Source organism: Phascolarctos cinereus, unplaced genomic scaffold, assembly GCF_003287225.1.
Source record: "Phascolarctos cinereus isolate Bilbo 61053 unplaced genomic scaffold, phaCin_HiC Scaffold_5;HRSCAF=322, whole genome shotgun sequence".
NCBI lineage: Eukaryota > Metazoa > Chordata > Mammalia > Diprotodontia > Phascolarctidae > Phascolarctos > Phascolarctos cinereus.
In genome coordinates this window covers 238991045-239016985 of record NW_027555958.1, presented here as the reverse complement: position 1 = coordinate 239016985, position 25941 = coordinate 238991045, and the positions used below count along the sequence as shown (strand labels likewise).

Sequence of the window (25941 nt, the reverse complement as noted above, 5' to 3'; positions counted from 1 at the left end):
CCTCAGAATTCCTTTAATTCTCATTGCTCTAATTATTAGTGATTAGTAGCATTTTTTCCATTTTTCTGTTTCTGTAGCTCTAGATAGCTTGGATTTCTTCACTTAAGAACTTCTTGTTCATATCCTTTGACCATTTATCAATTGGGAATGATTCTTAGTCTTATAAATTTGAATCATTTCCTTATGTATCTTGGAAATGAAACATTTATGAGAGAGTGTTGCTGCAAAGATTTTTTTTCCTGGTTAACTTTCTCTTCTAATATTAGCTGATTTGTATTTGTGTAAAGCCTTTTAAATTTTATATAAAATCATCTACTTTATCTTCTGTGATCTTTATATCTCTTGTTTGGTCATGTATTCTTCCTCAGCATAGCTCTGAAAGGTAATTTCTTCCTTGCTTCTCCAATTCATTTATGATATGAGTTTTATATATAAACCATTTATCTTTTTTTCTCAGAAGTTTTTGTCAGATAGTGCATCCTTAACCCATTGACAGGGGTTTAAAAAAACAACTCAGTAAATCTTCAGAAACATCTTGGTGTAGTAGGAGAAAAGAATACAATAGGATAGATGACCTGGGTTCTAGTCTTTTTCTCTTCCCATTACTCTTTTGCCTCTTAATATCTGTGTGACCTTTGACAAGTAGTTAGCCATTGTGATCTTCTGTTCCTCAGTCAGGGACTGGATCAAATAAATTCTTAGGATCCTTTCCAGATCTCTGTTTCTGTCAGTAGTTCTTAACTATTTGCTCAACAAATGAATGAAATCCTGACCTGTCATGACTTTTCTAAATATCTTTTTTTTTCCTTTTTCAGAGTCTTCCACCAGCCTAAGTGGATCTGACAGTGAGAATGAGGAGAAAAGACCTGTGTCTAGCTCCTTCAGCAATGACTTCAAAGCTGACTCCCTTGTGGAGGGCACCTCCTCCCGTTATTCCATGTACAACAGTGTTTCCCAAAAGATGATGGTATGTTAGAGTCTATGTTTTGAAAGATTTGCCATGGAATGAGAGAAGAGAAATCTACACTGGGTGTGGAGAAAGTTTTTCTAGCCACTTTCTAGATACAGATTCTGGGGAGAATATGGCTGCTTTTCTAAACTTAATGAAATATGGCTACTTTTCTAAACTTAATGAGACATCATACTAGTACATGTTAGAGATGAGTGCTAGGGAAAACTGAAGCAAGAAAATTTCTCTTGTTTTGGACAGAGGAAGACTCTTTTCTGGTCTCAGGAGACTTTGTATTTCAGTTGTGTTAGGTTCTCTCTTCAGATGCACACACTCAAACACAGGTATCCTGCTGTTATTAAAGAGAATTCTCAGGTATATATTTATAAGTGAATAGAAATTGTAGTCAGACTCCCTCACTAAAGTCTGATTTAATAAGATGACTGCTTTTCCAGAGGTTCTCAGCAACTTCTGGAGGCTGTGATGAATGGAGAATATCTTTCTCTTTTTCCTTCCCAGTTGGAGTTGATAAGGATCTTTCCAGTGGAAAATCTTTCTTCTTGATTTTGTTTTGGGTTTTTCTTTTTTCTTTTTTTTTTGTTGTTAGGCAATGGGGGTTAAGTGACTTGCCCAGCTAGTAAGTGTTATGTGTCTGAGGTTGGATTTGAACTCAGGTCCTCCTGACCCCAGGGCCGGTACTCTATCCAGTGCACCACCTAGCTGCCCCCATTCTTCTTGAAATGACTCTACTTTAATCATCTGCACAATATTAATGTTATGTCAAGAAGGAAATTAAGCAGGAAAATCTAGTTTTCTGCAAATTTCAACCTATTTGACTCTGCATGGGGGAGGGAAACTCATCTTACTTGCCAGTTAGAAACAGATGGAAGTAGCAAGCTACTTTTTAAAACCCTATTTGTCAGGTCTCTGTTGTGTTGGTACAGTAATGGGAATAGCTGTTTCTGAAGTCATAGGCAGAATGCAAATTTTGGGCCATAAATACTGGATGAGGGGAAATGGGAAGTTTTGGGGTGTGGCTCAGGGTAACACAGGAAAAGGTAACTCTCTTGATCTTAGAGAATGAGTTTGTGGCTATAATGGGAACTTGATCAAGAGATCATGTTACTTCTTCCCTGTGTGTCAATGATGTTATGTCTCCTAGATGGAGGCCCATGTAAAAGAATGAATCCCTGGTAGAAATTATAGCTTCTGGAAACCTTTGTGTCTTATCAAGTAGACGCATGCCACATTTGGGGAGTAGTTCCCCTTCCCTCAGGGTGTATAGCTGATGAGTCCCTCCAGGATTTAGTTTAATCTTTGTGAGCAGTTGTACCTTTTTTACGGTTTCACCATACCAGGACCCTATTGTGCTTTTCAGACCTCAGTTTTACATGATGAAAGATTTAAGTTAATTATATCATTAAGCAGCTCATAGCACTCCTTGTTGCCCTTGCCTCATGGGGTTGTTCTTCCGAACCGGAGTGATGTAGAGGTTACTCCTTGAAGCAGTTTCATTTTAAATGATACTCCCTTTATCACCTCTGTGCTCTGGATCTACTTTTCACTTAATCAGGGGAATTAGCTAGAAGGGCAGTCCTATGAACCTCCAGTGAGATTCATTAAATGTTCCTGGTGCTTTAATTACAGCTGTGTGGTCCTTTCTCATTTATTCAGCTACCAGTTGGCCTGGATATACACTCAACTGAACGCAGTTACCGTCACTAATTATCACTAATGATGCTCCATAATTTCTCTCTCTTTTTCAGGCAAAGATGGGCTTCCGAGAAGGTGAAGGTCTGGGCAAACACAGCCAGGGTCGGAAAGACATTGTTGAGGCCTCTAATCAGAAAGGTCGAAGAGGCTTAGGGCTGACACTAAAAGGTTTTGACCAGGAACTCAATGTGGACTGGAGAGATGAACCAGAGGTAACTAAAATCAAACTTTGTCAAGTTTTGGGCACCACGTTTTAGTTGGGATGTTAACATTGGTGTGCACCCAGAGCAAGGGAGCTCAGGTAGTATGAAGGTTCTGGAAACCCTTTCATCTGAGGAATGTTTGAAAGAGCTGGGGATATCGAGTTTGGAGAAGAGAAGACTAAGGGAGGGAAATGAACTTTGTCTTAGAATGTTTTAAGGCCTCTCATGTGGAAAGGGGAGTAGACTGATTCTTTGTTTCTTGGAAGGGGAAGAAAAACCCAGGACCATTTGATGGAGGTTGCAGGGAAGCAGCTTTTAGTTCAGTGTAAGAAACAGTCTCGTAACGATGCAGGCTTCAGGAGAGTGGAATGAGCTGTTCCCTGAGGGAAATGAGCTTTCTGTCATTGGCAGTGTTAGATTAGGGGAGGGGATTCTATACTGATGCTGAGGTGGTCTAGGTGGCCTCTTAGGTGCCTTTTTAACTTAGAAAATTTTATGGTATCTTGATTCCAAATTGCCATTTATTTATCAGTTAGTCCCATGTGATATTTATAGTGTGTTTATTCTTTTTGTCACAATTTAGACTCCAGTTTGTTTTAGCTCTGATAACAAAAAAATGCACCTCTTTTGTTGTACTTATGATGTTAGTTGATATTTTATGTTTGTTCTGATGTTCTAGTGCAAGGAGGACAGAGATCCTACAGTAAGCATAGAAAATGATAAAAGCCTAATAAGGTTTCATCGTAAGGCACTGAAAAGCTGAGAGCTAATGAATTCTGGTGGTGGTCCTGCTGAGTTGCCTTGTGGCTGCTGGGGAAAAGACTAGCATGTGACAGTGAGGTTTGGGCAAATATTTGTAATTGGTTGTTACATGTAGCCTTTCTCCTTAGAAGTGCAGAATACTTTTCCTTGGCCTCATTTGTATGGAAATATACAAAGATCCTGGGTATCCTTGGTAAAACAGAATTAGAATTGACTATTTAATCTCAAGTCTGCTAAAGCAAGCCTCCTATAATTGTATTCTTAATGATTGGAAGGAATAGAACATTTGGTTGTGCCTATTCTAAACTTTCAGGTTGCCATAATATAAATTAGTTTTTTTCTTTAGAAAAATTGCTTAAAAATGGCTTGCCTTACAGTCTAATATTCACATGGTATCCTCTAGAATCAGAGGCAACAGTAGGTGGTTGTCTTTATCTAAAGGCATACTGGGGGACCTGGATTGGAAGCCTGTTGGTTGTGGCTGGTAGCCTTTGGAGATTTTCCCTGACTGGGGGCCTAGTGTGTGTACTATCCTGCAGCCAGCCTTCGCCAAGCAGTCACGTCTGCCTTGTAATATCATCTTAGAACTTTCTCAAAGTATGATACTACTTTTTTAACAATTTATTTTCATTAATGTCTTTTGTTTTTATATTACATAAATTTACAAATATATCCCTTCCTCCTCTTCTTCAGGGAGCCATGTTTCAGAAGAAAGATTTTTTTAAGAAATAGAGGAGAAAAAAGCAGTTAGCTAAGCTAGTTAACATAAGATATGGGTATTACTTTTAATGTAACTTGTAAGGGCAGTTACAAGCTGTGTATGACCCCAGAGCTGGTCACATCTAACCTTATTTTGTGCATTGGAGTTGGCCACTTTTCTCTTAAGCGGACAGAGTTAAGTTTTGTCATTAGCCTTATAGAGTTAAAGTTGGCAAAGTGCTGATTTTTAACTGAGATATCTCCACTTGACTGGAAGTAGAACTTCATTTAGTTGGCTTCAGGTGACATTGTGAATAATGCTTTAGAAAAAGGCCAAAGGAGAGAGCTGCTTCATATCTGTGATCTTTCCTGATTTCTGGTGGAGGAACTCTTAAGGTTTGGAAGGCAGTTTCAAGGCTCAAGAGGTTAGCTTAGAGCTAGAAGTTTTCTTCAAAGGTTGAAACTTAAACAACATACTGGTTCCCAGCTTTGATCTATGTTTATTCATTCTTTACTTGCTTAATGGCATGGTAGAATGGAAAGACCTGGATTTGAATCCTGATACTTATGTTATCTTGGGCAAGTCACTCTATTTTTCTTGGCTTCAGGTTCTTCAACTATAAAATGAGAGAATTGAATTGAAAAGTGCTTAAAAGTTGCTTCCAACTCTAAAATCCTAACATTCTATTAACTCTATTCCACATTCCTTTCTTCTACCTTCCCATGCTAGAGCCTTTTGCTTTTGGTTTGATTTAGAACGTTAGAGAGTCTGGATTCCACCAAGGATTCCTTTGCAAGACTGCCAGGCTTACTCACCTTTTTTTGTTCTATTTTGTAGCCAAGTATCTGTGAACAGGTGTCATGGTTCCCAGAATGCACCACTGAAATTCCTGATACCCAGGAAATGCGTGAGTGGATGACTGTGGGAAAGGTAAGGTTGAACACAGAGAACACCCTTCATTTTTGACACTAGTTGTCTAAATTTTCTCCATCTCACCTGTATTTTATACAACAGTGCAGGTTAGACAGGTTTATGAGAGCTTAACTGTACTGTCAAGATCCAAGTTTTCTCAGAAGATTAGGTTTTATTTGCCTGGGAGGCCTGGCATAGTTTTCCTTATGTCAGTTAACTTATTGGTCAGCACAGAATGCCGAGTTCCTCTCTTTACTGTTGCTTTTCTTAACCGTCATCTGATGGAATTTATCAGCCCTACATGTGTGTTTTAGACTGTGCGGAGTATCCTTCCTGCCAGATAGTTGAATAGTTAACAGTCCTTACCCTCAGGTAGCATGTGGGAGGATGAGGGGCTAGCTAGGGAGGTTGTAGAATCTCCCCCTGAAGAATTTTAAGTATAAAGCAACCAAGTACCTCCTTAAGATAATAATCCTGGGAGGATCCTCTGAAGATGCTGCAGTTGGACCTTTATAGTCTCTTACAGCCACGTAAGACAGGATTCCATTAGGCTCTCCTTTCCCATTCTTTCTGATGTATGTTTTAAGAGTTATCTCTGGAAGGAACCTTAGAGACTATGTAATCCAGCCCTCTCATTTTTACCAATGAGGAAGCTGAGTTTCAGAGGATTGAAGAGACTTGTATACCTGTCTTCTGTTTGCCTTAGTTTAACACAATGCTTGGCACATAGTAGACACTTAATAAATGCTTATTGACTGACTGACAAGCTGTTTCTGGTATCTTGAATTTAGTCCCTCTCACCTTTCAGAATTCTTATTCTCGTATAGCCCAGGTGACACCTCTCCTGAGAAACTTTTCCTGATTTCCCCACCCATCCACCCCATCTTTAGTGTTCTTTCCTTTCTCAAAGTTTCCTAGAATACTGGGTCTGTTCTCTTTCTTGACCTCTTTTGTCCTGTCCTACACCTTATTATATTTACCTGCTTTTTTATTTTAACCCCCCCAGCTCCTTGAGCTAAAAAAAAAATTTTTTTTTGCCTTACCCCTTGAACTGTAATTAATGAATATTACTTGAATTGAATTGCTCAGGGTCAAAAAGAATAAGCAGCACCAGTACTCAAATGCAGGCTTCCTGTTCTGTGTTCTTTCCTGCTTTACTTCTCTAGGAGATTATAAATTCCTGGAAGGCAAGCAAGGTCCTTTATTATTTCTCCTATATCTGAAGAAGAACTTTTAAAAACTTTTTACATACACTGGACGTGGGCTTGCTCTCTTCTCTTGTGCAAATACAGGGTATACTCTCATTGCTCTTTTCAACCATTGGGAGGCACTATGGATAGAAAGCATTCTTTGAATATTTAACCTTTAAGGAAATGCAGTTAGAAATTTCTTTTTTATTAAGTAAGAATACTCATGAAGAACCTTCTAGAATTGATATGACAACACTTCCCATACTTCTTTTTATTTAATAATACATTGAGACATGAGATCTTTCTGGGATAACTGTATATCTTAAGATGTGTTAAATATTTAACTTATGCTGCATATAAAGTAAAAAATGGTGAGTATAATCATTTAGGGTCATATATCTCTTTTAAATATGAGTATCTTTTAAATATCTTGAAACTAAGAATTATATAGATGAGCTGACTGCTGCGCATACTTCATCCTGATGCCCAATTATATGTAAAGTACCCCTTTTATCAAAGGAGGAATTAAAGCAAGGAAGGTAAGTGACTTTGAAGTTAGGAAACACAAACATGCAAAACCACATAGACTGAGGCATATGAAAAAGGACCAGCTTCTGTTCTAGTCACCTTCCTACCTAGATACTTTATTGCTCAACAGTGCTAGAAAACACTGAAGAACCTTTTAATGAAATAAAGCTACAGGAGGTAAAAAGCAATTATCCAAGTTCTCATTTGGCTATATATTAAATATACTTGTTCTTGCAAGATGTACTACAAGGTTTTTCATAGTGACAAATGAATAGGACAAGGTTTAGCATAGCTCTCTAACCCTGGTTCTTCCCTGTTCTTTACCTTTCTTGAGCTCTAGGGAAAGACAATTTGAATGTCTTTCTTCCTATTTGCTTTCTCTAATAACAATAAACATCTTATCTATGTGGTACTCAAGTCGATTGACAAATTTATCTAATATCTACAGCCAGAAGAATTTAGGATCTTTGTCCTTTCTCCTCAGGGAATGAAGTACCTAGTGACTACCTAGTTCAAGTTAGTGACTTGAATCCTGACTCTCTCAACTCATTTAGAGGCATGTCAAAGGAACGTGGGGATTTTGTTAACGTCTTATCTCCCAGGGAACTTGATCAACTTCTAGGCCTGGTTAAAATTGCCCTTCAGAATGACTAATCTTGTCTGGGAAAACCCTGTAGACTTTGTGGTTGACTTCCTTTACTCTCTCTGTACCCTCACATAGTTGCTACCACCCCAGGTGTCTTCTCATTTGGTCTTTACTTTCTTCCCCTCACTGCCACCGTCCCCAATATCAATCAACAAACTTTTATTAAGTGGCCCAAATCCACATGTTTCCCATTCTGTGGTGGTAATGTGCTTGGTGCTGAGGCTATAAAGACACAACAAATGAGGTAGTTGATGCCTTCTGTGATCTTACATTCTATTAAGGGAGATAACATGTACATTGTCAAATATGTACAAAGTAAAGACAGAATATTTGGATGGGGAGGCACTAATTGCCTGGAGGATCAGAAAAGGCTGTATGTAAACCTCAACCACAGTTAAGGCTTAACATGGGTTTAATGTTATAAGGACTGGATAAAATTGTCCAATGTCTATGTGAGACTTCCTGAGAGAGAAGTTAGTGAATGTGCTGGTCCAAATTCCAGAGTTTTGTATAGCTTCTGTAACTAAACTAAATTAAGATTCATCTTCTGTCTGACCCTCTTGTCAGATTCCTGTCTGTTTCTGTGCCATCTATATCCAGTCTTCTGTTCTTCCCCCATATCCCATGTGTTTCTCATTTTACTAAGTCACAGTTCAGCTTTTAGCATAGAACCTCTCCTTCAAAAGTGTACCTCTTACAGACTTAAAAGTTGAAAGTATATACTATAGTTAGAATTCCTCCAATGTAATTTCTTTAAGAAGCCAACTCTCCTTACTCAGTCATCTTCTGATTCTAGTTAAGTATGATAATGATTTACCTTTCTCTATGCCTTTGTATCAGAGGAAGATGATAATTGAAGATGAAACTGAATTTTGTGGGGAAGAGCTTCTGCACAATGTCCTGAAGTGCAAGGTATGGTGGCTGGCACGTAGTAGGCACTTGAATGCTTGTTGAATTGGAAGGTAAGGCTTTTCTACTGGAGGTAGATTCAAGAGCTCCAATTTAGCAAGCTGCCTCTGTGAGCTCTTTACTGGGTAGATTGTGGAGAGATAATTCATGCATTTCATTCCTCAGGTTTTTTCTTAGGTTAAACAGATTTTTTTCAGAGAAGAAATCTAGATTGGTATTCCCATTTTTCTAAGGTATCCTTTAACCTGCTTGTTCTTTCTGGTAATTTTCCTGTCCTGTGTCACTGGAGTGATCCGGATGGTAGCTACTTTTAGAGGCAGAAAGAATGGGATTTGGGTAATAGTAATTGGAAAAGGGAAAAAGTTGATAGAGAAGGGGAAATCTCTTGGCTTAGTCTATCCTCTACAGAGCTATTTATTTATTTATTTTTGCTGTGAACTGTCTTTCCTGGGACTTGGCTGGCAAAAGGCTCAGCATTTAGGGCTGTTTGTCTCTGGAATGGGACACAGATGAAGATGGAACTTTTCTTTTTCTGGATGCCAAGAATTACCAAAAAATCACAATTTCATTTTTTTTTTACCAAAGAGCTGGGTTTGAGTGATCTTTAGAATATTAACTCTTCCCTTTGGGAAGGAGAAACAGCCAGGTATGAGATGTGGGCATTAGCAACAGCAAGAGAGACTTCTGTACACAGCACTAATCCAAGCCTCTGGAGGGTTCTGAAGGGGAGACAGTCAGGATCCTCAGGTCTTTGAGGGCTCCTATGGCTGAGACATTGGTGTGATGCTCATTTTGTATTTCTGGTTTTCTGTTGGCAGAGTGTGTTTGATGACTTGGATGGAGAGGAGATGCGGCGAGCTCGGACCAGGTCCAATCCCTATGAAATGATCCGGGGAGTCTTCTTCCTAAACAGGTTTTGTGAGCACTTTTCTCTCTGTACCTTTTCTGTCATTTCTTTTTACCTGAGCCTCAGCTTCAGGGTGGTTTGAGTGTAAAAAGTTACAATTTTCCTCTTTTGCTATGTTGCAGAGCAGCAATGAAAATGGCCAATATTGACTTTGTATTTGATCGTATGTTTACGAACCCAAAGGACTCATTGGGGGTAAGATCCAATCTTTCTTTACTTACGATTCTATGGCACCACATGGCTCTAAGCTCAAAGATGGCCACTTGTGAAAATCTGGGAGGATGATGCAGTTGAATGGTTCTTATGGGCTCTGCCTTAGACTTCTCTGTGGTCCCCAAAGGTAGGCTAACTAAAAAGTACCTCAGGCAGCAGCTACATCCAGGCATTCAAGTGTAAGCCTCTGTCCTCCTAAGTGTGTAGAAGCTGTTACTTAGTGCAGGCCAGGTAGCCAAGGGTCAAGATGCTTCCGGAGTTGAAGCAGTCTGTATGGGCTTAGGCCCCCGAAAATGAGAGAGCCATCATCGGCAGAGCAGTCTTCCTTTAACAGAGACCGTAGGGGAAAAGGGAAAAACTCACGTTGGTTCTTGCTGTAAATGATGGTGGTAGACATGCAGAGAGTGAGAAATCTGAAATCATCCCATGTTAGTTTTTGCCTAGGTTTTGTGTGTCAGGCAACAAATCCAAATGGCTTTTCAGAAGTATCATGGTGTCATAGAAGGAAACACTGTCCTGGCAAGCAAGAGACATTGGTTCTTGTCCCCGTCTTCACTTGCCACTTAGTCCTTAGGTGACTTTGGGGGAAATAACTAACTTCCAGGGCCTTGGTTTACTTATAAAACAAGGATAAGGATATACTCCTTAAGGGAGGGGGTGAGACTAAATGGCTTCTTGAAATCCTAAATATACAAACATAAACGTACATTGCAAAAGGCAATAAATATGTGTATGTACATAGGTAGATAGGTATGTATATGTGTATACACACACACACACACACACACACACACACACACACGTGTATGTATATGTATGGCTGCCTTTGGATTTGCAGGTCCAACCTGGAATAAAAAGGATTTTTACCCACTCAGAATTGCTAATTTAATAAAATTCACTCTACTCCTCAAAGATAAAGGCTTTTGTTTGTTTTTGTTTTTTGCCTTTTTTTTGGTGAAGCAGTTGGGGTTAAGTGATTTGCCCAGAGTCACACAGCTCGTGAGTGTTATGTGTCTGAGGCTGAATTTGAACTCAGGTCCTCCTGACTCCAGGGCCGGTGCTTTGATTGTTAGAATGCTAGAGAGTTGCTTTCTGCAGTCTCATGTTTCAGCTTATACTTCACTAACTGCTTCACAAGTGTGCGTGCTCGTTGGTAGATCCAAGTATCCTACAGTCATTTCCCTCTACTAGGCATTTCTGTATTTCCCAACTGCAGTAGCCAGCAGGAAAAGACTGTTAGAATTGGTGCTTTGAGAAAATTTAATTGGAATAATGTTGATTTAGTTTTCCAAGTTCCAAATGATTTCCCTTAAGCCCCTGAGAGCAGAGGAATTCTGTCAAGTTTATGGGAAAGCACAGTATCATTCTGGGCTTTTAAATGTAAATGTCTTCGGCACCTGTTATCTGCTTATTGCCTTTTGCTGAAATGAAAATGAAGAAGTCACTAAGACAGTCCCACTCGTAAACTGTGGGTGGAAATGTTAGTATACAGAGAAAGGTGTTTGTGTTGTTTGGGTCAGGGTAGTTTCTTGGCTTGAATTGGTTGCTAATGGCTGTAGAAAATTGCCCTTTAAGAAGTGTTTCTCCTAATTCCTCAAGGAGAGAGCACTAGGTGTTTTCTTCTGTCTTCTCATGTTTGCTATCCCCTCAGGACCAAATTGAGAACCAGACTGAGCAGGCTGGTTGTTTTTTTCCTGGAGAGCACAATAGAATGCTTTAGCAGGGACAACAAGCTGCATTCTTTTTTTTCTTTTGGCAATTGGGGTTAAGTGACTTGCCCAAGGTCACACAGGTAGTAAGTGTCAAGTGTTTGGTCTGAGGCTGGATTTGAATTCAGGTCCTCCTGACTTCAGGGCCGGTGCTGTATCTACTGCGCCACCTAGCTGCTCCAACATTCTTACAACCAACCCTCTTGGAGGATGAATAGCCCTTGTGCTAGTCAGGTTTGCAGAATCCAAGCCCAGGACCCCTTGAAGGATTGGGGGGGATGGGATTTGAGGGTTCTTGTAGGGCTTCCTGGGAGTAGAAGATACTGCTCTAGAGAATTTGAGAACTATGGAAAACAAGGAAGATAAAGTGTAAGGCCTGAAGGGCACAAAAGAAATCGAGGAATTGTAGCTGCTCCTTAGTAGGGTAGAGAGAACCTGGAAGAGAAGTCAGGACAAAGAAACACTGACTCTGAAGTATAATAAGAGGTAAGGTAGGAAAAAAGGTGAACTGAGGTCTTTAATTTTTTTAAAAAATAATTATTTTTAGTTTTCAGCATTCACTTCCATAAGATTTTGGGTTTTAAATTTTCTTTCCCTCCTTGTCCTCCCCAAGACTTCGTGTAATCTGATGTAGGCTCTACTTATACATTCATATTAAGCATATTTTCCCATTAGTCATGATGTAAAGAAGGATTAGAACTAGTGGGAGGAACCATGAGAATGAAGCAATAAAACAAAACAACAGAAGAAAAGGAGAGCAAATAGTATGCTTCCATCTACATTCTGACTCCATAGTTCTATCTCTGGATGTGGGTGGATAGCATTTTCTTTCCATCATGAGTCTTTTGGAATTGTCTTAGATCCTTGCATTGCTGAGAAAAGCCAAGTCTATCAAGGTCAGTCATCGCAGTGTGACTGTTAGTGTATACAATGTTCTCCTGGTTCTGCTTACTTCACTCAGCATCAGTTCAAATAAGGTCTTTAAGTTTTAATTCTGTCCTGAAGAGTCTTAGCCTTTGGGCATTTTTGAAACTCTGTGTACTAGAAAAATGAAAGAGAAAGAAAACAAGAAAAAAATGTAGTCAATATTGGTTTCATAGAACTGATGATGTAACACACTTTTTGTTAAAGAGATGCAAACCATTATTTATAGTTTTACATTATATTATAGATTTAAGCTTAAAACTGCACCAAGACTTTTGAGATGTCCTATATATTCTGTCAGTCATGGCCTCTGTATCAAGACAGCTTTGTTTATCTGTTTTGTCTTGCCTTTTTGACACAGATACATACATATAAGGGAGATACTAGGGAGGAGTTATTGGGAAGCATTTGTGGTGTGTGGAAGAAAATTCTGTACTCAGGGTGTTAGGCACACATTTGCCAGAAATAATTTTTATTCATTTAGATTTAAATAATTCCAAATATTTCTGCTTAGAGTGAGATCAAGAGATGATCAGAGTATTTGAAAATCTCTAATACTAGACATTTTGGAATTAAAATTTATAATATTTGCAGAAAAATAGACAAAATTCCACAGTTAAGATTCAGCAAGGGTTCAGAGTATAGGTAAGAGTCTCAGAATATTAGCAATTTAAAATATTGGTGAGATCATTAAATCCTTTTTTGACCACTCCTGGAAAATAAGGATTCTTCTTTTCACCTCGCCAAAGATAAACTCATGAGCTAGCTCCATTATTTGAAGGAATCAAAGACTCTTCCTTCCTTTGTAGTCTGACTAGTACCTGGAGTTGTTCTAGATGTCAGAAGGTCCCCCACTTTCTACCTGTCACCTCCTTCCTCAGCTTTCACCCATTTTCCTTAAAGGAAGTAGTTAGGAGATAAAGGTTTTTGTTCAGAGCATTATTTCTGAATTGGTAGTTTAAGAAATATTGCCAGGAATTTCTCATTCAGATTAGATCCAGGGCTTCAGACTAAAATTCTGTCCAATGTTGTCTTGTAATAAGTAACTTAAAGAAGTTGGGGGTAGGGGAAAGGTTGGTAGTTTTCCCAGCTGTAAACAACAAAATGAATCAACAAAACATTTTTTAGAAATATTGGATGTGGAGGGGCAGCTAGGTGGCACAGTGGATGGAACACTGGCCCTGAAGTCAGGAGGACCTGAGTTCAAATCCAGCCAAAGACCAAACACTTGACACTTACTAGCTGTGTGACCCTGGGCAAGTCACTGAACTCCAGTTGCTTTAAAGAAAAATAAAAGCTGAGAGAAATATTGGATGTGGCCTTGTGCATAAGGAACTAAACTTAAGCCTGAATTAAGTCTATTCAAGTGAGAGATGAAGCTATTGCTGTCTCATAAATAAGTCATATATGTAGAAATCTCAGGACCTTAGACTGAATTGAATTTTATTTTTAGAGGTGGTGATTATCTTCATTGGTACATCCACATGCTTCCACTCTTCCTTGTGACCAGTGCATCGGATTTATTAGGCTGAGTCAGTGGCAGAAGAAAACTGGCTTGTTCTTTTCAAAACCAGCTGATCCTATAGATCTTAAATCTGTGACCATGGCCGCATTAGCACTGTGCTCTTGCTACCTGAGCTAACCAGGGCTTACATAGAAAGTGCATTACTGTGTAAATGCTACTCAGTCTTTTTCATTTGTGCAAATAAATGCCGGTGAATCTAGACTGACCAGAATACAGGAGTACTGATGGGATCTCAGGCAGGGAAGGTGGGAAGCCTCAGAATTCATGTGCCACTGCCTACCTAAGACACAGGGAGGGATTTTTCCAAGAAAACTCTAGCAGGCATTTGAAGCCTGTTTTTGGTTAGCACCTGCTGGCATTCAGAAGCCCCTTATCTAGAGGTTCTCTCATTACCTAGGGAAAGCTCAGCTGCCATCACTAGGGTTCCCTTCTTGTACCCTCTTTCCCCCTTCCCTCCAAAGGGACTACATTTTGGAAGTTGCCAGCTGTTTCCTTTGTTTTGACTATGCTTTCAAAGCCATTTGATTTCCAATTAGAAATATGTTAGAGCTCTGAATGCTTATTCCCCCAGTGTAAGGGTATGAATTATCCCCATTCCTTTGCTTTTTGGCAGAGTGCTCTGGAAAGATTGCGGATGGTTAGGACTTCTCTCCCATTTTTTTATTGTGCTCCATAGAAACCTCTTCTATAGTCTTCAAAATTTATAACAATCTCAGCATTTTTCAGTCATCAAGACAGTGATAATATTTTTCCTCCTTTGCAGATAAGAGAGAATAGCTGTGTGAACCTGGGAAAGTAATTTAATCACTCTTAGTCTCAGTTTCCTTATCTGTAAAATGGGAATAGTAATAGCTGTAGCTACAGCCTCACAAGGTTGTTCCATAAATCAAATGGACTAGTGTACTTAAAGCACTTTACAAATCTTAAATTGATATAGACATGTTGATTATTGTGACTATTAAGGCACTAGTGATGAGCAGGAACATATTTCTACCACCTTTTAAAGGAGCATTACAGGCCGCATGGTCTGATCTAGGGCGTAGGCCTGACTCATCTTGCAGGATGAAAACAGTGCTCTTGGGCACTCTTGGCAATTGGAATGGCATAAGTAGGGGAAAAGGGAGAAGGAAAAAGAAGGGCAAGTGGAAGGTGATGGAGGGAATGGAAGCAAGAGGAATGAAGGAGAACATGCATGTAGTAATGAGAGAAGAGTACCAGTGATGACAGCTTTAGTTGCTCATTCCTTTTAATGGAAAGATTAAAGGCCAGGGCTCAGAAAGTCTGGGTTTTAAACCTCCTGTTAACTGTCTGGCTGACCTTGAATAAGGTATTTAATTTCTCATTTTTCCCAGGAATAAATGATAATGCTTTGTCCTGTGTTTTTAGTGGGGTACTTGTGAAGATACAATGAAATGACATGGGGGAAACATTTTTGAGAAGAAAAAAAGGCCAAATTTTAGGAATGACTGATTGCATTGTAGTTTTTATTAGGGAGTTGATGTAGTAGTTACAGAAAAGGCTTGAGAAGCTGTTCTGGAGAGGAATCATCTCCTGCCTGTGGATGGAAACGTACAGCATTGGTGAGAAGAGGATCTGGCAGAGATTGTGCTTGGTGCAGTGGTCCTGGAACCAGATTTTGCTAGTTTAGTGAGAAAACAGTTCTTCCCTTCTTCCCCTTTAAATAATCCCTACTGAATTCCTTTCCTCTTCTCTTCTCTCCCCTCCTCTCTTCCTTTTCCTCTCTTTTCCCATCCTCCTTTTATAGAAACCCCTGTTGAAGGACCGGGATGCAGAGCTTCTGTACTTTGCTGATGTATGTGCAGGCCCTGGCGGCTTCTCTGAATATGTGCTTTGGAGGAAGAAGTGGCATGCAAAGGGCTTTGGAATGACCTTGAAAGGGCCCAATGACTTCAAGCTGGAGGATTTCTATGCAGCTTCCAGTGAACTCTTCGAACCCTACTATGGTATGCATTATGGAGAGGGGAATTAATCTTCGCAAAGGACAGATGGTCCTGTCGTGTTGTAAAAGTGAAACACAATCCTGGCAGTTGTGTCAGTCTTGTTTGGCTCTCTTTGTCTTGGGGTCCAAACAGTTAATTAATAATGATCATGATAATAATAATAATAACATTTATATAATGCTTTCAGGTTTGCAAAGCACTTTACAGATATCCCAGTCGATCCTCACAGCAACCTTGGGAGATAGGTGTTTTATTCATCCCCAATTAGAGATGAGGAAACTAAGGCAGATAGAAGTTAAGTGACTTGCCCAGGATCACCAAGCTACTAAGTGTCTGAGACTAGAATCGAATTCAGCAGCTCACCGTATCAGCACGTGCTTGTTTCTTTCCCTGTCTAGTTTCTCTACTTCAGTCCAGCTGCATATAGTTTAAACACCAGTCATGGCAAATTCTTGTCAAAGTTATTCATTCTCCCCTTTCAGAGGGAACTCTTTGCTTATAGTGACAGAAAGTAATGAAACTATATAATCCTTTGCTGAATGATGGCAACGTTATTAAGAAATACAGATCCTGTTCTTTCCCCGGCTCTTGAGTGTGGAATGTTATTTGGTGATGGAAAGCCTACTTCCTGCATCTGTCTGTACTGATTGTTCTGGGCTTGCCACCATATCTGTCCCGACCTCTTCATACCTAATGTTTAGTAGGAGTAAAGGAAGAGAAACCTTTTCGTAAGCCAGCAAATAAGTCTGGAAAGAAACATCACTTTTTTCATGTCTGACATATGCCCCTTCCCTACCTAGTAAGTCTGCCTTCATAATAATCGCAAGAACAGCAAATTAAGTGAAACCCACTAAATCCACTGTTCTTGACAGTGTATGCAACATTCCATGCCAACAGGTCTCCTGCCCCCTGCCCTTTACACAAAAGGAGGGAAGTGAGGCAGCATAAATTTGGGGAAAAGATTTCAATTTCAATGTTACTGCTTTGAAAATGAGGTTAAGATTATGAAAGCGAGCATCCTGTTGCCTTAAGAAGTACCTTCTGTTTCATAGAAAACTCATTTTTAATGACTCTTATATGAAGAATTCTATCAGTCCATGAATTGTTTTTATTACACAAAGTCTGTGTTGAGCTTCGTGATGAGGACAGTGTAATGAGGGCCCTCACATAGGAATTCCCTCCCCAAGGGATTAAAGGATGCCCACCTACCTTAGGGCACTGTCCAGAAGAGCTGTGTGTACTAGTCCCTAGGAAAGCAGTTGGTAGATGGACTAACCACATTACGTCTTACTAGGTGAGGGCGGGATTGATGGAGATGGAGATGTTACTCGACCAGAGAACATCACCGCTTTTCGAAATTTCGTTCTGGATAACACCGATCGCAAGGGTGTGCACTTTATGATGGCTGATGGGGTAGGTGATATTGCACTCTATGAAAAGTTCACCTCTTGCCACAATGCTTCTCTGGTGTTGCGTTCCTACTAAAGGGTTAAGATTGGATTATGTTGTCTTCTGACAGATGCCCTTGTTTAGGATGGGCATTGGTCTCTTAGTTGTAGCTCAAGTTTGGGATGGGGGGAGGGAGTGGGAAGGTAGTGCTATTTTGCTATGTGTATACATATGATTTTGTGAAGGCCATGGTCAAGGCTGAGGGGAGGGTTACGTGCACTGCTTCCCTTGGAGCAAGCTGGTATACTCAACTCTCTTCTTGTTTGGCCCTGAGACATAGCAAGTTAAGGAATAAATATAACTAAAATGAACCAGCCAGAAACGAAATAGGGAAAAGTCATAAATCATTTGTCAGTTTCAGTATTTCTGACAGCCCTTTTTGGATATATGCTATCCCGATTTAGCTGGTCTCAGAACTGTTTGACAGGTTGACAAGCAGAGATCCACTTAACACCCTCTCTTCAGTCCTCCCCCTTTAGTGCTGGGGGAGGAAGACAGTAGTGGCATGGAGGTAATCTGTAGTGGGAATCTACAAGTAGTTGAACTGTGGTGAATTGCTCAGGGACCCTGTTTCCAGGGCAACTCTTTAAGGGAGAGAGAAATCCATTGTAGTTTTCTTAGGCAAAAAGATTCAGTCACTACTAATTCAGCCTTCCAGAGAATCTTTGCTTGGGGTGAGTCACCATTTGTACTGGGCCAGGGCCAAAGAATGCTGGTCTCAGTTCCTTTTTTCTTAGGAGGAAAGAGGAAAGTCTTTAAAGGAACTAGTTTTAAGATAAATGCCAGCAGGTGCTCCAAACATCTTCTGTGTGATGTGTAGGCATAATTAGGAGCCTCAGAAGAGTGAGGGCAGCATGTCAAGGATGGCCTAATTTAAAAGATGTGGCACATCTGTGGTTGGCAGATAAGACTAACCTGAGGAACATTGAGCAGTTAGGAAACTAGCTTTGATCTGACTGGATGTGGGGCTGATATCATACATGGTGGTAGGAGCCAGAAACTGAAGGACTGTCTTTCCATGTATACAGTATGGAAGGATTGCTAGGTACTCCTCACTCTTTTTAGTCGTACTTTCATGCACATCTTCAGATTGGTAAAGTCCTACATATTTTTGGTATTGTCTCTCCTGGCTGTTAGCTCAGATGAGCTGAGCCAGCCTTTCCTGGTATGATTCCTGTTGAGGCTTTGGAAGAGACCAACTCCCTTGTTGCTTTCATGAGGCTAGGTCTATGTTCCCTTCATGGAGGCCAGGAAGAAGGAAATGACCTTGAGATATCAAGGACATTTAGTGACCAAGGACTCAGACCAGCAAGTGAGCCAGTTAAAGTGGGAAATGGATCCCTGGGAAAAGAGGCATTATGGCATAGAGAAACGCTTGTTTATTGTTATGTTAGCACCTTCTTTTTCATAACAATACTTAGAAATCTTTTGCATCCCCTGTATAAGGGCTGTTGAGTGGTCCTGAGTGGAGGAGCATTCGCAGGAAACTTGTTCCCTGGGTGGCAGGTGAGACTTTGCTGGGGACCCTGGAATAGTGTCCCGTCTTGCCATGCTTGCTCTACTTCTGGCTAGGCCAACAATGTAGTTCTGTTCTCTCTGATCTCCCCCCTTGGACTGCCATGCCAGCTTAAAGGGCTGCTGACTGGTAAAGGAAGCTCTATGTATCCACTGAAACTTTCATTGTGTTGGAAAGAACACTGCATTAGAAGTTGGGGACCTCCTGGGCTGGAGTCTAGTTTGGGCAAAGTCATTTGCCCTTGGAGTCTCAGTTGCCTCCTTGCAGAAGGGTTAAGAATTCCTATGAAGGAGGTAAGGTAGATATTTTGTGTCTGTGAAATTAAATAATGGTGATATGAGTACTTTGAAAAAATACAAAGTGCCGTAGTATATGTGGTATTATTTTGAGTTTTCATTGCCCATTCATGGTCCTTAATTTTGTGTTTTCCTTTCAGGGCTTTTCTGTGGAGAAGCAAGAAAACCTGCAGGAAATCCTCAGTAAGCAGCTATTGCTATGCCAGTTTCTCACAGGACTGTCTGTTATCCGCACAGGTAACACTTTCTTCCTCAGCTGTCTCATCACCTCAGGCCCCTCTCCAGAGTCACTCTTGTGTTGGGACTGAATGAGGGGTGAAAGGAGCACTTTATAGCAGTCATAGATACAAGTATAAAAATACCTGTTTGTTCAGATGATGATACATGGTTGAATTCAGGGAAGGAAGGTGAGAGGGACCTTCAGAAATCCTTTATAACTCGATGCCCTGATCCATTCACATCCTCTCAAGCAGCCTACTTTTCTGTGTTTGCCTTTCCCTATCCTCCATTTACAATGACTCCTGTGACATTCCTCCTTCTCCTTGCACCTTCCCTTGAGAACCCACTGATTATGACTGGTTCTGTCTCTCTAATCCAGGAGGCCACTTTGTCTGTAAAACCTTTGATTTGTTCACGCCATTCAGCGTGGGACTCATCTATCTGTTGTACACCTGCTTTGAACGCGTGTCTCTTTTTAAGCCTGTCACCAGCCGGCCTGCCAACTCAGAGAGGTGAGGTCTCCCCTCCTCTACATAGCCTGTCTGTCCAATAATATTGCTCAGGGAGCACCTCTAGGTGCCTTTCCCTGACAGGACAGTGAAAGATGGTGAAATGTTTTCCAACTGGGCATTGAGGTCTTTACAACATCATCGCCTAAACTAATTTGGCCATGAAATACCTTTGGGCCACAATTGGCTGTCCTCAAGTATTTGCAGGCCTGTCATATAGAAGAGGAATTAGGCTGGTTCTGCTTGGTCCCTGACGGCAGAATTAGGAGCAATTGGTAGAAGTTAAACAGAGAAAGATAAAGGCTTTATACAAGGAAAAAGTTCCTGACTAAGCCTTGCAAAAATGAAATGGCCTGCCCCAGGGCAGTGGAACTTCCCTCATTGAATGTCTCCTGAGTCCTTCCAGCTCTGAGATGTCTGTGATATGAAGCACAGTTTAATAGAAACCCTGGCTCCAAGATTTATCAGTCATGTGACCATGGGCAAGTAACTTAACTTTTGAACCTGAGTTTCTTTTTCTGTAAAATGGGCATAATAATACTTGTACTACTTGCTTTGCAGGGGTTTTTTTTTTTTGAGAAAAGTTCTTTCTTACACAACTAAAAATTAGAACTCAGGTGGGTTTCTTGAGGAACTGTATTTTATACTTACCATTCTCTCTTTCACCTAGCACAGTGCTTTGCATGCTTAAACACCTAATAAGTATTTGTTGATTGATGGAGGAGGAAGAGTGCTGAAGCATGAGTCTTCCGAACTGTTGAGAGTATATGTCTTGAAATCAACATTGAGATGGCCTTGGGAAAAGCTCAGTGCCAGCTGTGGGTTAGGAGGAGATTGGGCTGTCTGTGGCGCTCACTGTGAGGAATGAATGTCCCCTGGCAGGTACGTGGTGTGCAAGAGTTTGAAGTCTGGGATTGACGACGTGCGGGAATATCTCTTCAAGGTAAACAGCAGGCTCAATCAGCTTCGGAAGAGTGACATGGATGTCAACCTTGTGGTCCCCCTGGACGTGATCAAGTCAGACCCTGAATTTACTGACTACATGATCCGATCCAATGAGAGGTGAGGGGACAACCAGGAGCCAAGAGGTTCAGAGCCTGCTGAGCTCTTTGCCCCATGTGAGACCTGGTCAGCAGATTGGGAATTCTTCCCTCAGTGGTTTGGTTTCTACATCTCCCTATTCTGCCGAGATTCTTGTTTCAGGCCCTCATCCTGTGCCCAGTGCTTCCTCTCCTGCCGTTCTGTGTCATCACTGTGGTTAATGCCCCAACTTAGGAAATCACTACATGGAAGCATCTGTGGTGTACGAGGAAGTAGGACCATTGCAAAGGCTTCATCTCTCTCTTTCAAATCCCAAGAGGCAGAAGGAATTTCCTTTCATTGCTTCTGGCTGTGAATGGCCATTGCATTGTTTCAGCTGAAGCTTCCCTCTTCTGGATCATTGAACTGTCTTAGTTCCAGTCTCAGCCTGCTTTGGGAGGTCTTAGCTTCAGAGTTTTTCCCACTTGACTAGATCCACGGCTGCATTCTACCGGTTCTCAACTTCACTTGCCATTTTTAAAAAATTCTATTTAACTGGCATAGGTCTTCCACTTTATGTAGTGGTCTCCTAAGCAGGTGGGCCACAGACCAAATTTAATTGATTTATATTATAACTTGAGAGGCAGCATGGCATAGTGGATAGAGAGCTGGCCTAGAAATCAAGAAGAAGACGACTTGGGTTCAGAGTCCTGTCTCTAACACTTTCTGTCTGTGTGATGTTGGCAAGTCACTTACTTTCTCTACTGCTCAAGGCAGCTCCTTAAGACAAGGGTTCTTAACCTACTGTTGTGTTGAGTTTCAACTGAAGCTTCCCTTGTCTAGGGTCTGTGAACTTAAAAAAAGTTGGGTTTTTTTTGATAATTGTATTTTGAAATAATTAATTTCCTTTGCAATGCTATGTATTTTATTTTATGCTTTTAAAAAACATTCTGAAAAGGGGACCATAGGCTTCTCCAGACCTCCAGAGGGGGCCATAACACACATACATACACACACACTAGCACACATGCACACCTCTTAAGAATTCCTGCTCTAAGACTATAAGCTACATGGATAAGAAGAGTGTTTTTCTCACCTGAGAATCATCTGTACTGATGAAAAGCACAGGTTCCAGTTCCTGTCCAGTTTCTTCCAGAAAACTTATCATGAAATGTACTAACAGGCATTTTAAAGGCCCTTGGTAAAAGCTAGACTCTTATGTTGTCTAAAGAAGTTTAAAGTAATTGAAGAATGTTTGGAAAGACTCATGGTTGGGAGTTGAGAGGGGAGAATCTCTTTCCCTAATCCACTGTTAGTCTTCCTCTTGCTACATTCAGCCCATCCAGTAAAAAAGAGTCTCTTCTATTTGTATGCTTCTTTTAACTTTTTTCAAGACCCTTTCTCATGAACTATTTCATTGATACCGTGGAAGGTAAGGTAGGACAGAGGTTAATATCCCCTCGTGACGTGAAGAAAATAAAGCCCTGAGAGGTTAAGTAATTTTTTTGAGGTAACTTAGCTACTTAGTGGGCGAGCCTAAACTAGAATATGTTTTCTCCTATTTAACTTGGTGTTTTTCTCTTGGCTATACCACCTCCCATCTAGAATGAACATGAGGCCTATTCTTTAGCCACATTGTAATAAATGACTTTTAAGCCCAATCAAAAGGAGATGGTAGGATGGCTGATGGTAAAGGTCCTTTTGTCTCCCCATTCCAGTTACTCAAGCCACTGACTTCTTGCCTTTGTTTTCATAAATCCTCCTAAAGCCAAGTTGTTTTCTCTCTTTCAGCCACTGCAGCTCGCAGATCAAAGCCCTGGCCAAAATTTATGCCTTTGTCCAAGACTCGTGAGTGTTTCCCTCCTGGATGGAAGGGGGTTGTGTATACCAGGGGCAGCAGTTTAGCAAGATTCCTGGGACTGTTTCACCTCCAGCACCTTTTAATTCAAGCCAACATCTGTTAAGCACTTTGTTGAGTGTGTACAACGCTGCTAATCCGAGAGAGAAATCAAAGAAATATATGACATGGTCCCTACCCTCAAAGAGGGAAATTACAGTCTATTTAAGGAAAAAAGCTAACACATGAGAGATGCCATGAGGACAGTTAAAAAGCAGTGTGCTAACAAGTTCAGCATGATACCCATGTGTTTATTCAGGGTATATCAGTTTCCTGTGAGGTTCATAGCACTCTGTTAGGCACTGAGGGAGATACAAAGATAAATAAGATGTGAACCTTCCCTCAGTGAGATGATAAAAAATTAAATATGTGAGTGCCAAGGGAACACGGGGTATTAAAAGTAATCAGTGAAGTAAAATTAGTATAGAAAGACTTCCTGGAGGAGGTGAATTTTGATCCATTTTCATACCTTTCTTTATTTAGAGAAGCCTGGTGATTCCAGCCAGTTAAAGGAAATCAGTGTGGGTTTGGTTAGAATAGAGAGACCTGAAATGTGCTGATGGGGACATGGAAAGAAGGTATTTGGGTAAACTCTTAGCAGGCCCATAGCTTCCTTCCCCTTTTCAGCCTGGTTACAGGTGTCTCTGGATAACTAACCTCTAATTTCATGAGAGAGAAAGAGCCCCAGAGAAGTGTCATGAGCATCCTAGGCTAATGGTGGAAGAGTGAGTCAGTCTTCCATTTCTGCCTTTCCCCTGGGCCTGTTATACACATAGTTTAAGGCTTTTGCGTGTCATTGGTATGTTAATCAGTTGCTGACTTTTCCTACAGGACTCTTAGTGAACCACGCCAGGCAGAAATCCGGAAAGGGTGCCTTCAGCTCTGGGGGGTGAGTATATCCATCCAGGTCAGAGCCCAGCAGGCTGCTTCCTGGACTGCCCTAAAGGAGGGTAGTAAGTATTTTGAGCCTTAATGCTTTGCTGATTGCTTGCCCATCCATCAAAGACCAGGCTGATGGCTGAAAGGGACTGATCTGCCCTCAGTGAACTGTACCATCCATTCACTTGGACACTGTCCTCTGGGCTCTCCCTTTCTGCTCCCTCACTTAAGTGCTTTCCTGTGGCCAGATCTGGAAGTTGTTAGTCAAGGGGTGGTGGGAAGGTGAGGCAGAGTTTGCTATTGATTTTTCTGTGTAGCCATATTGGTCTCAAAGATTACTAAAGCAAACAGATGATGTCAAGGATAAGCTAACCCCAAGGGGCAATGGTAATTTGTGTTTAGATTCATGTTCAGTCCCTTCACCCTGGTTCCACATGGTAATCTTCTCCTCAGCTCTGCCCTGCCATTCTGGTCACCCAGATATACACAGGAGAAGATAGGACAGCCAGTGAGTCCCCAAACTAAAATTGTGTATCTTCCTTTAGATTCCAGATCAAGCCAGAGTTGCTCTCTCTTCTTCAGATCCAAAGTCTAAGTTCTTTGAATTGATAAAGGTGAGTGAGGTGTCTAGTATCATAGAGATGAGAAGGGGGAGAAATCCTTGAGATAGTCTAGTATGACTCCTCACCCACCCCGACCTTACCCCCAGGGGCTTGATTGTGTCATACCCCCTCTGTAAAAGCATTAGCACTGGCACCTCCCCAGCATCCCCAGGGAAGCTGTCCCATAGGCTGACAGCTCTCATCTCTAGATGCTACCATGTTAATTATCACTGTTCTCCTGAGCACAGTGATTATTACTGCTTTCCAGCTTACTTGACTCCTGTGGGATTCACCAGTACAGACTCCTACAAACATCTCTGTGGAAAATGGATTCTGCTTTGTAGGTGGAGAGCTGAGGTAGAGGAGCAGAGACGACTCCCCACCCCGCAAGTGCTAGCAAAAATTAGAGCTTAGGGTCAGGCTTACTGGCTTAGCCGTGGTTCACCAGGCAACTCTACCAGCAATTCCCAGGCTCTTTGTCTCATTCCTAGTTAGTAGTTCTTTGTCCCTCATCTTTCCCAATCCTGTGCTTTCCCTGAGTTTTGTTTGAATCACTGAGAGCACAGTAGCCCTTGTTCTGTGGGGATGTGGGACAAGTGGACCTCATGGAAACCCTAAAAAAATTGACTTTGTGTGTATTAAACTGAACAGGAAGGAGAGAGGCCTTAACTACTCTCAATAGACAAACAGCTGCAAAAATTCTTCCCTTTGGTTTTATTGGGGGGGGTGGCTTTTATATTCTGGTGACGTTTCCTTATAGCTGCTGGTGAATCGATCTGCATGCACTTGGGGACTCTGTTCTTTTCTTTCTCAGCTTCTTATAATAGGCCCTAAAGGAATACTGCAGACAAATTGAAATATATCCCATTCATTTGTGTGGTTTGGTCGGGGGAAGGTTCAGGTGGAACAGTGTTCAGGGTTCTGACTGGGGTGGTTCATCCTTCTAGTTTAACTGTCATTTCTCTCAATCCTACTTTTAGGGCACTGACATTGATATCTTCAGCTATAAGCCTACTCCACTCAACTCCAAAACCCTGGATAAAATTCGCTGTGTTCTGGACTACCGCTGCATGGTGTCGGGGAGTGAGCAGAAGTTTCTCATTGGCTTAGGGGTGAGTGGGTGGGTATATTTGTGCTTAGTTTCCTAGGTTGGGTTTCTCCCAACCCAGGCTGGTTCCTCTGCACCTTTTTTAGGACTGCTTCACACAGCCTCTAGAGGTTATCATTTTGCTACCTGGTAGTGTTTAGTGTTTGTTCTCTGTAGGAGCACACACTATATTTACCTGGCAGGTGAGATACCATGATCAGGAAAGTAGTTTTCCCAGAACTAGGCTCAGCATTACCCTTTGACTGTGTTGACACCTAGGATTTCCCCATGTGTCTTTACAATATTGAAGGGCCTACATTTTAATAAAGGGAGAAGAAACAAGTGTCCCTTTAGAATGTTAATGTCTTCAAGAATCATAGAGTTAAGTAAGGCAAATGGGCTGGGGGTGATTTTGTTCTGTTTTGATGGACTTAAGAGAAGAAAGAAGAGGAAAAATGGAACATGCTAGAAGAAAAGAGGAAAGGGGAAGGAACTTGCTATTTTACATAATAGGAGTTTATGAAATGAATAACGTAAATATGGAGTAAGGCATGGGGAGAATGGGCATTACATAAACCTTACTTTAATCTGAATCAGACAAAGGAAGGTTGATCATACAAACAAAGTTTGATGCAGAGATACGTTAAACTCAGTAGGAAAATAGAGGTGGAGAGAGAGACAGAGAGAGAAGAGAATGATATTTAAGAGGGAGGGTA

At 41.0% G+C, this 25941-nt stretch overlaps 1 protein-coding gene across 2 annotated transcripts in view; it reads left to right on the top strand.

Moving 5' to 3' along the window:
- The window catches only part of CMTR1 (cap methyltransferase 1), a 51642-nt gene that overhangs the window by 12790 nt on the left and 12911 nt on the right, over nucleotides 1-25941 (top strand). For both annotated transcript variants that reach the window (XM_078155392.1, XM_020999634.2), the window contains exons 3-17: nucleotides 816-967; nucleotides 2716-2874; nucleotides 5165-5257; nucleotides 8444-8515; nucleotides 9331-9425; nucleotides 9542-9614; nucleotides 15556-15754; nucleotides 17046-17164; nucleotides 19153-19249; nucleotides 19611-19743; nucleotides 20623-20802; nucleotides 22552-22608; nucleotides 23489-23546; nucleotides 24082-24150; nucleotides 25119-25250. In XM_078155392.1, coding sequence (XP_078011518.1) covers nucleotides 816-967; nucleotides 2716-2874; nucleotides 5165-5257; nucleotides 8444-8515; nucleotides 9331-9425; nucleotides 9542-9614; nucleotides 15556-15754; nucleotides 17046-17164; nucleotides 19153-19249; nucleotides 19611-19743; nucleotides 20623-20802; nucleotides 22552-22608; nucleotides 23489-23546; nucleotides 24082-24150; nucleotides 25119-25250 — 1688 coding nt within the window. The remainder of the gene's footprint in view (nucleotides 1-815; nucleotides 968-2715; nucleotides 2875-5164; nucleotides 5258-8443; nucleotides 8516-9330; nucleotides 9426-9541; nucleotides 9615-15555; nucleotides 15755-17045; nucleotides 17165-19152; nucleotides 19250-19610; nucleotides 19744-20622; nucleotides 20803-22551; nucleotides 22609-23488; nucleotides 23547-24081; nucleotides 24151-25118; nucleotides 25251-25941) is intronic.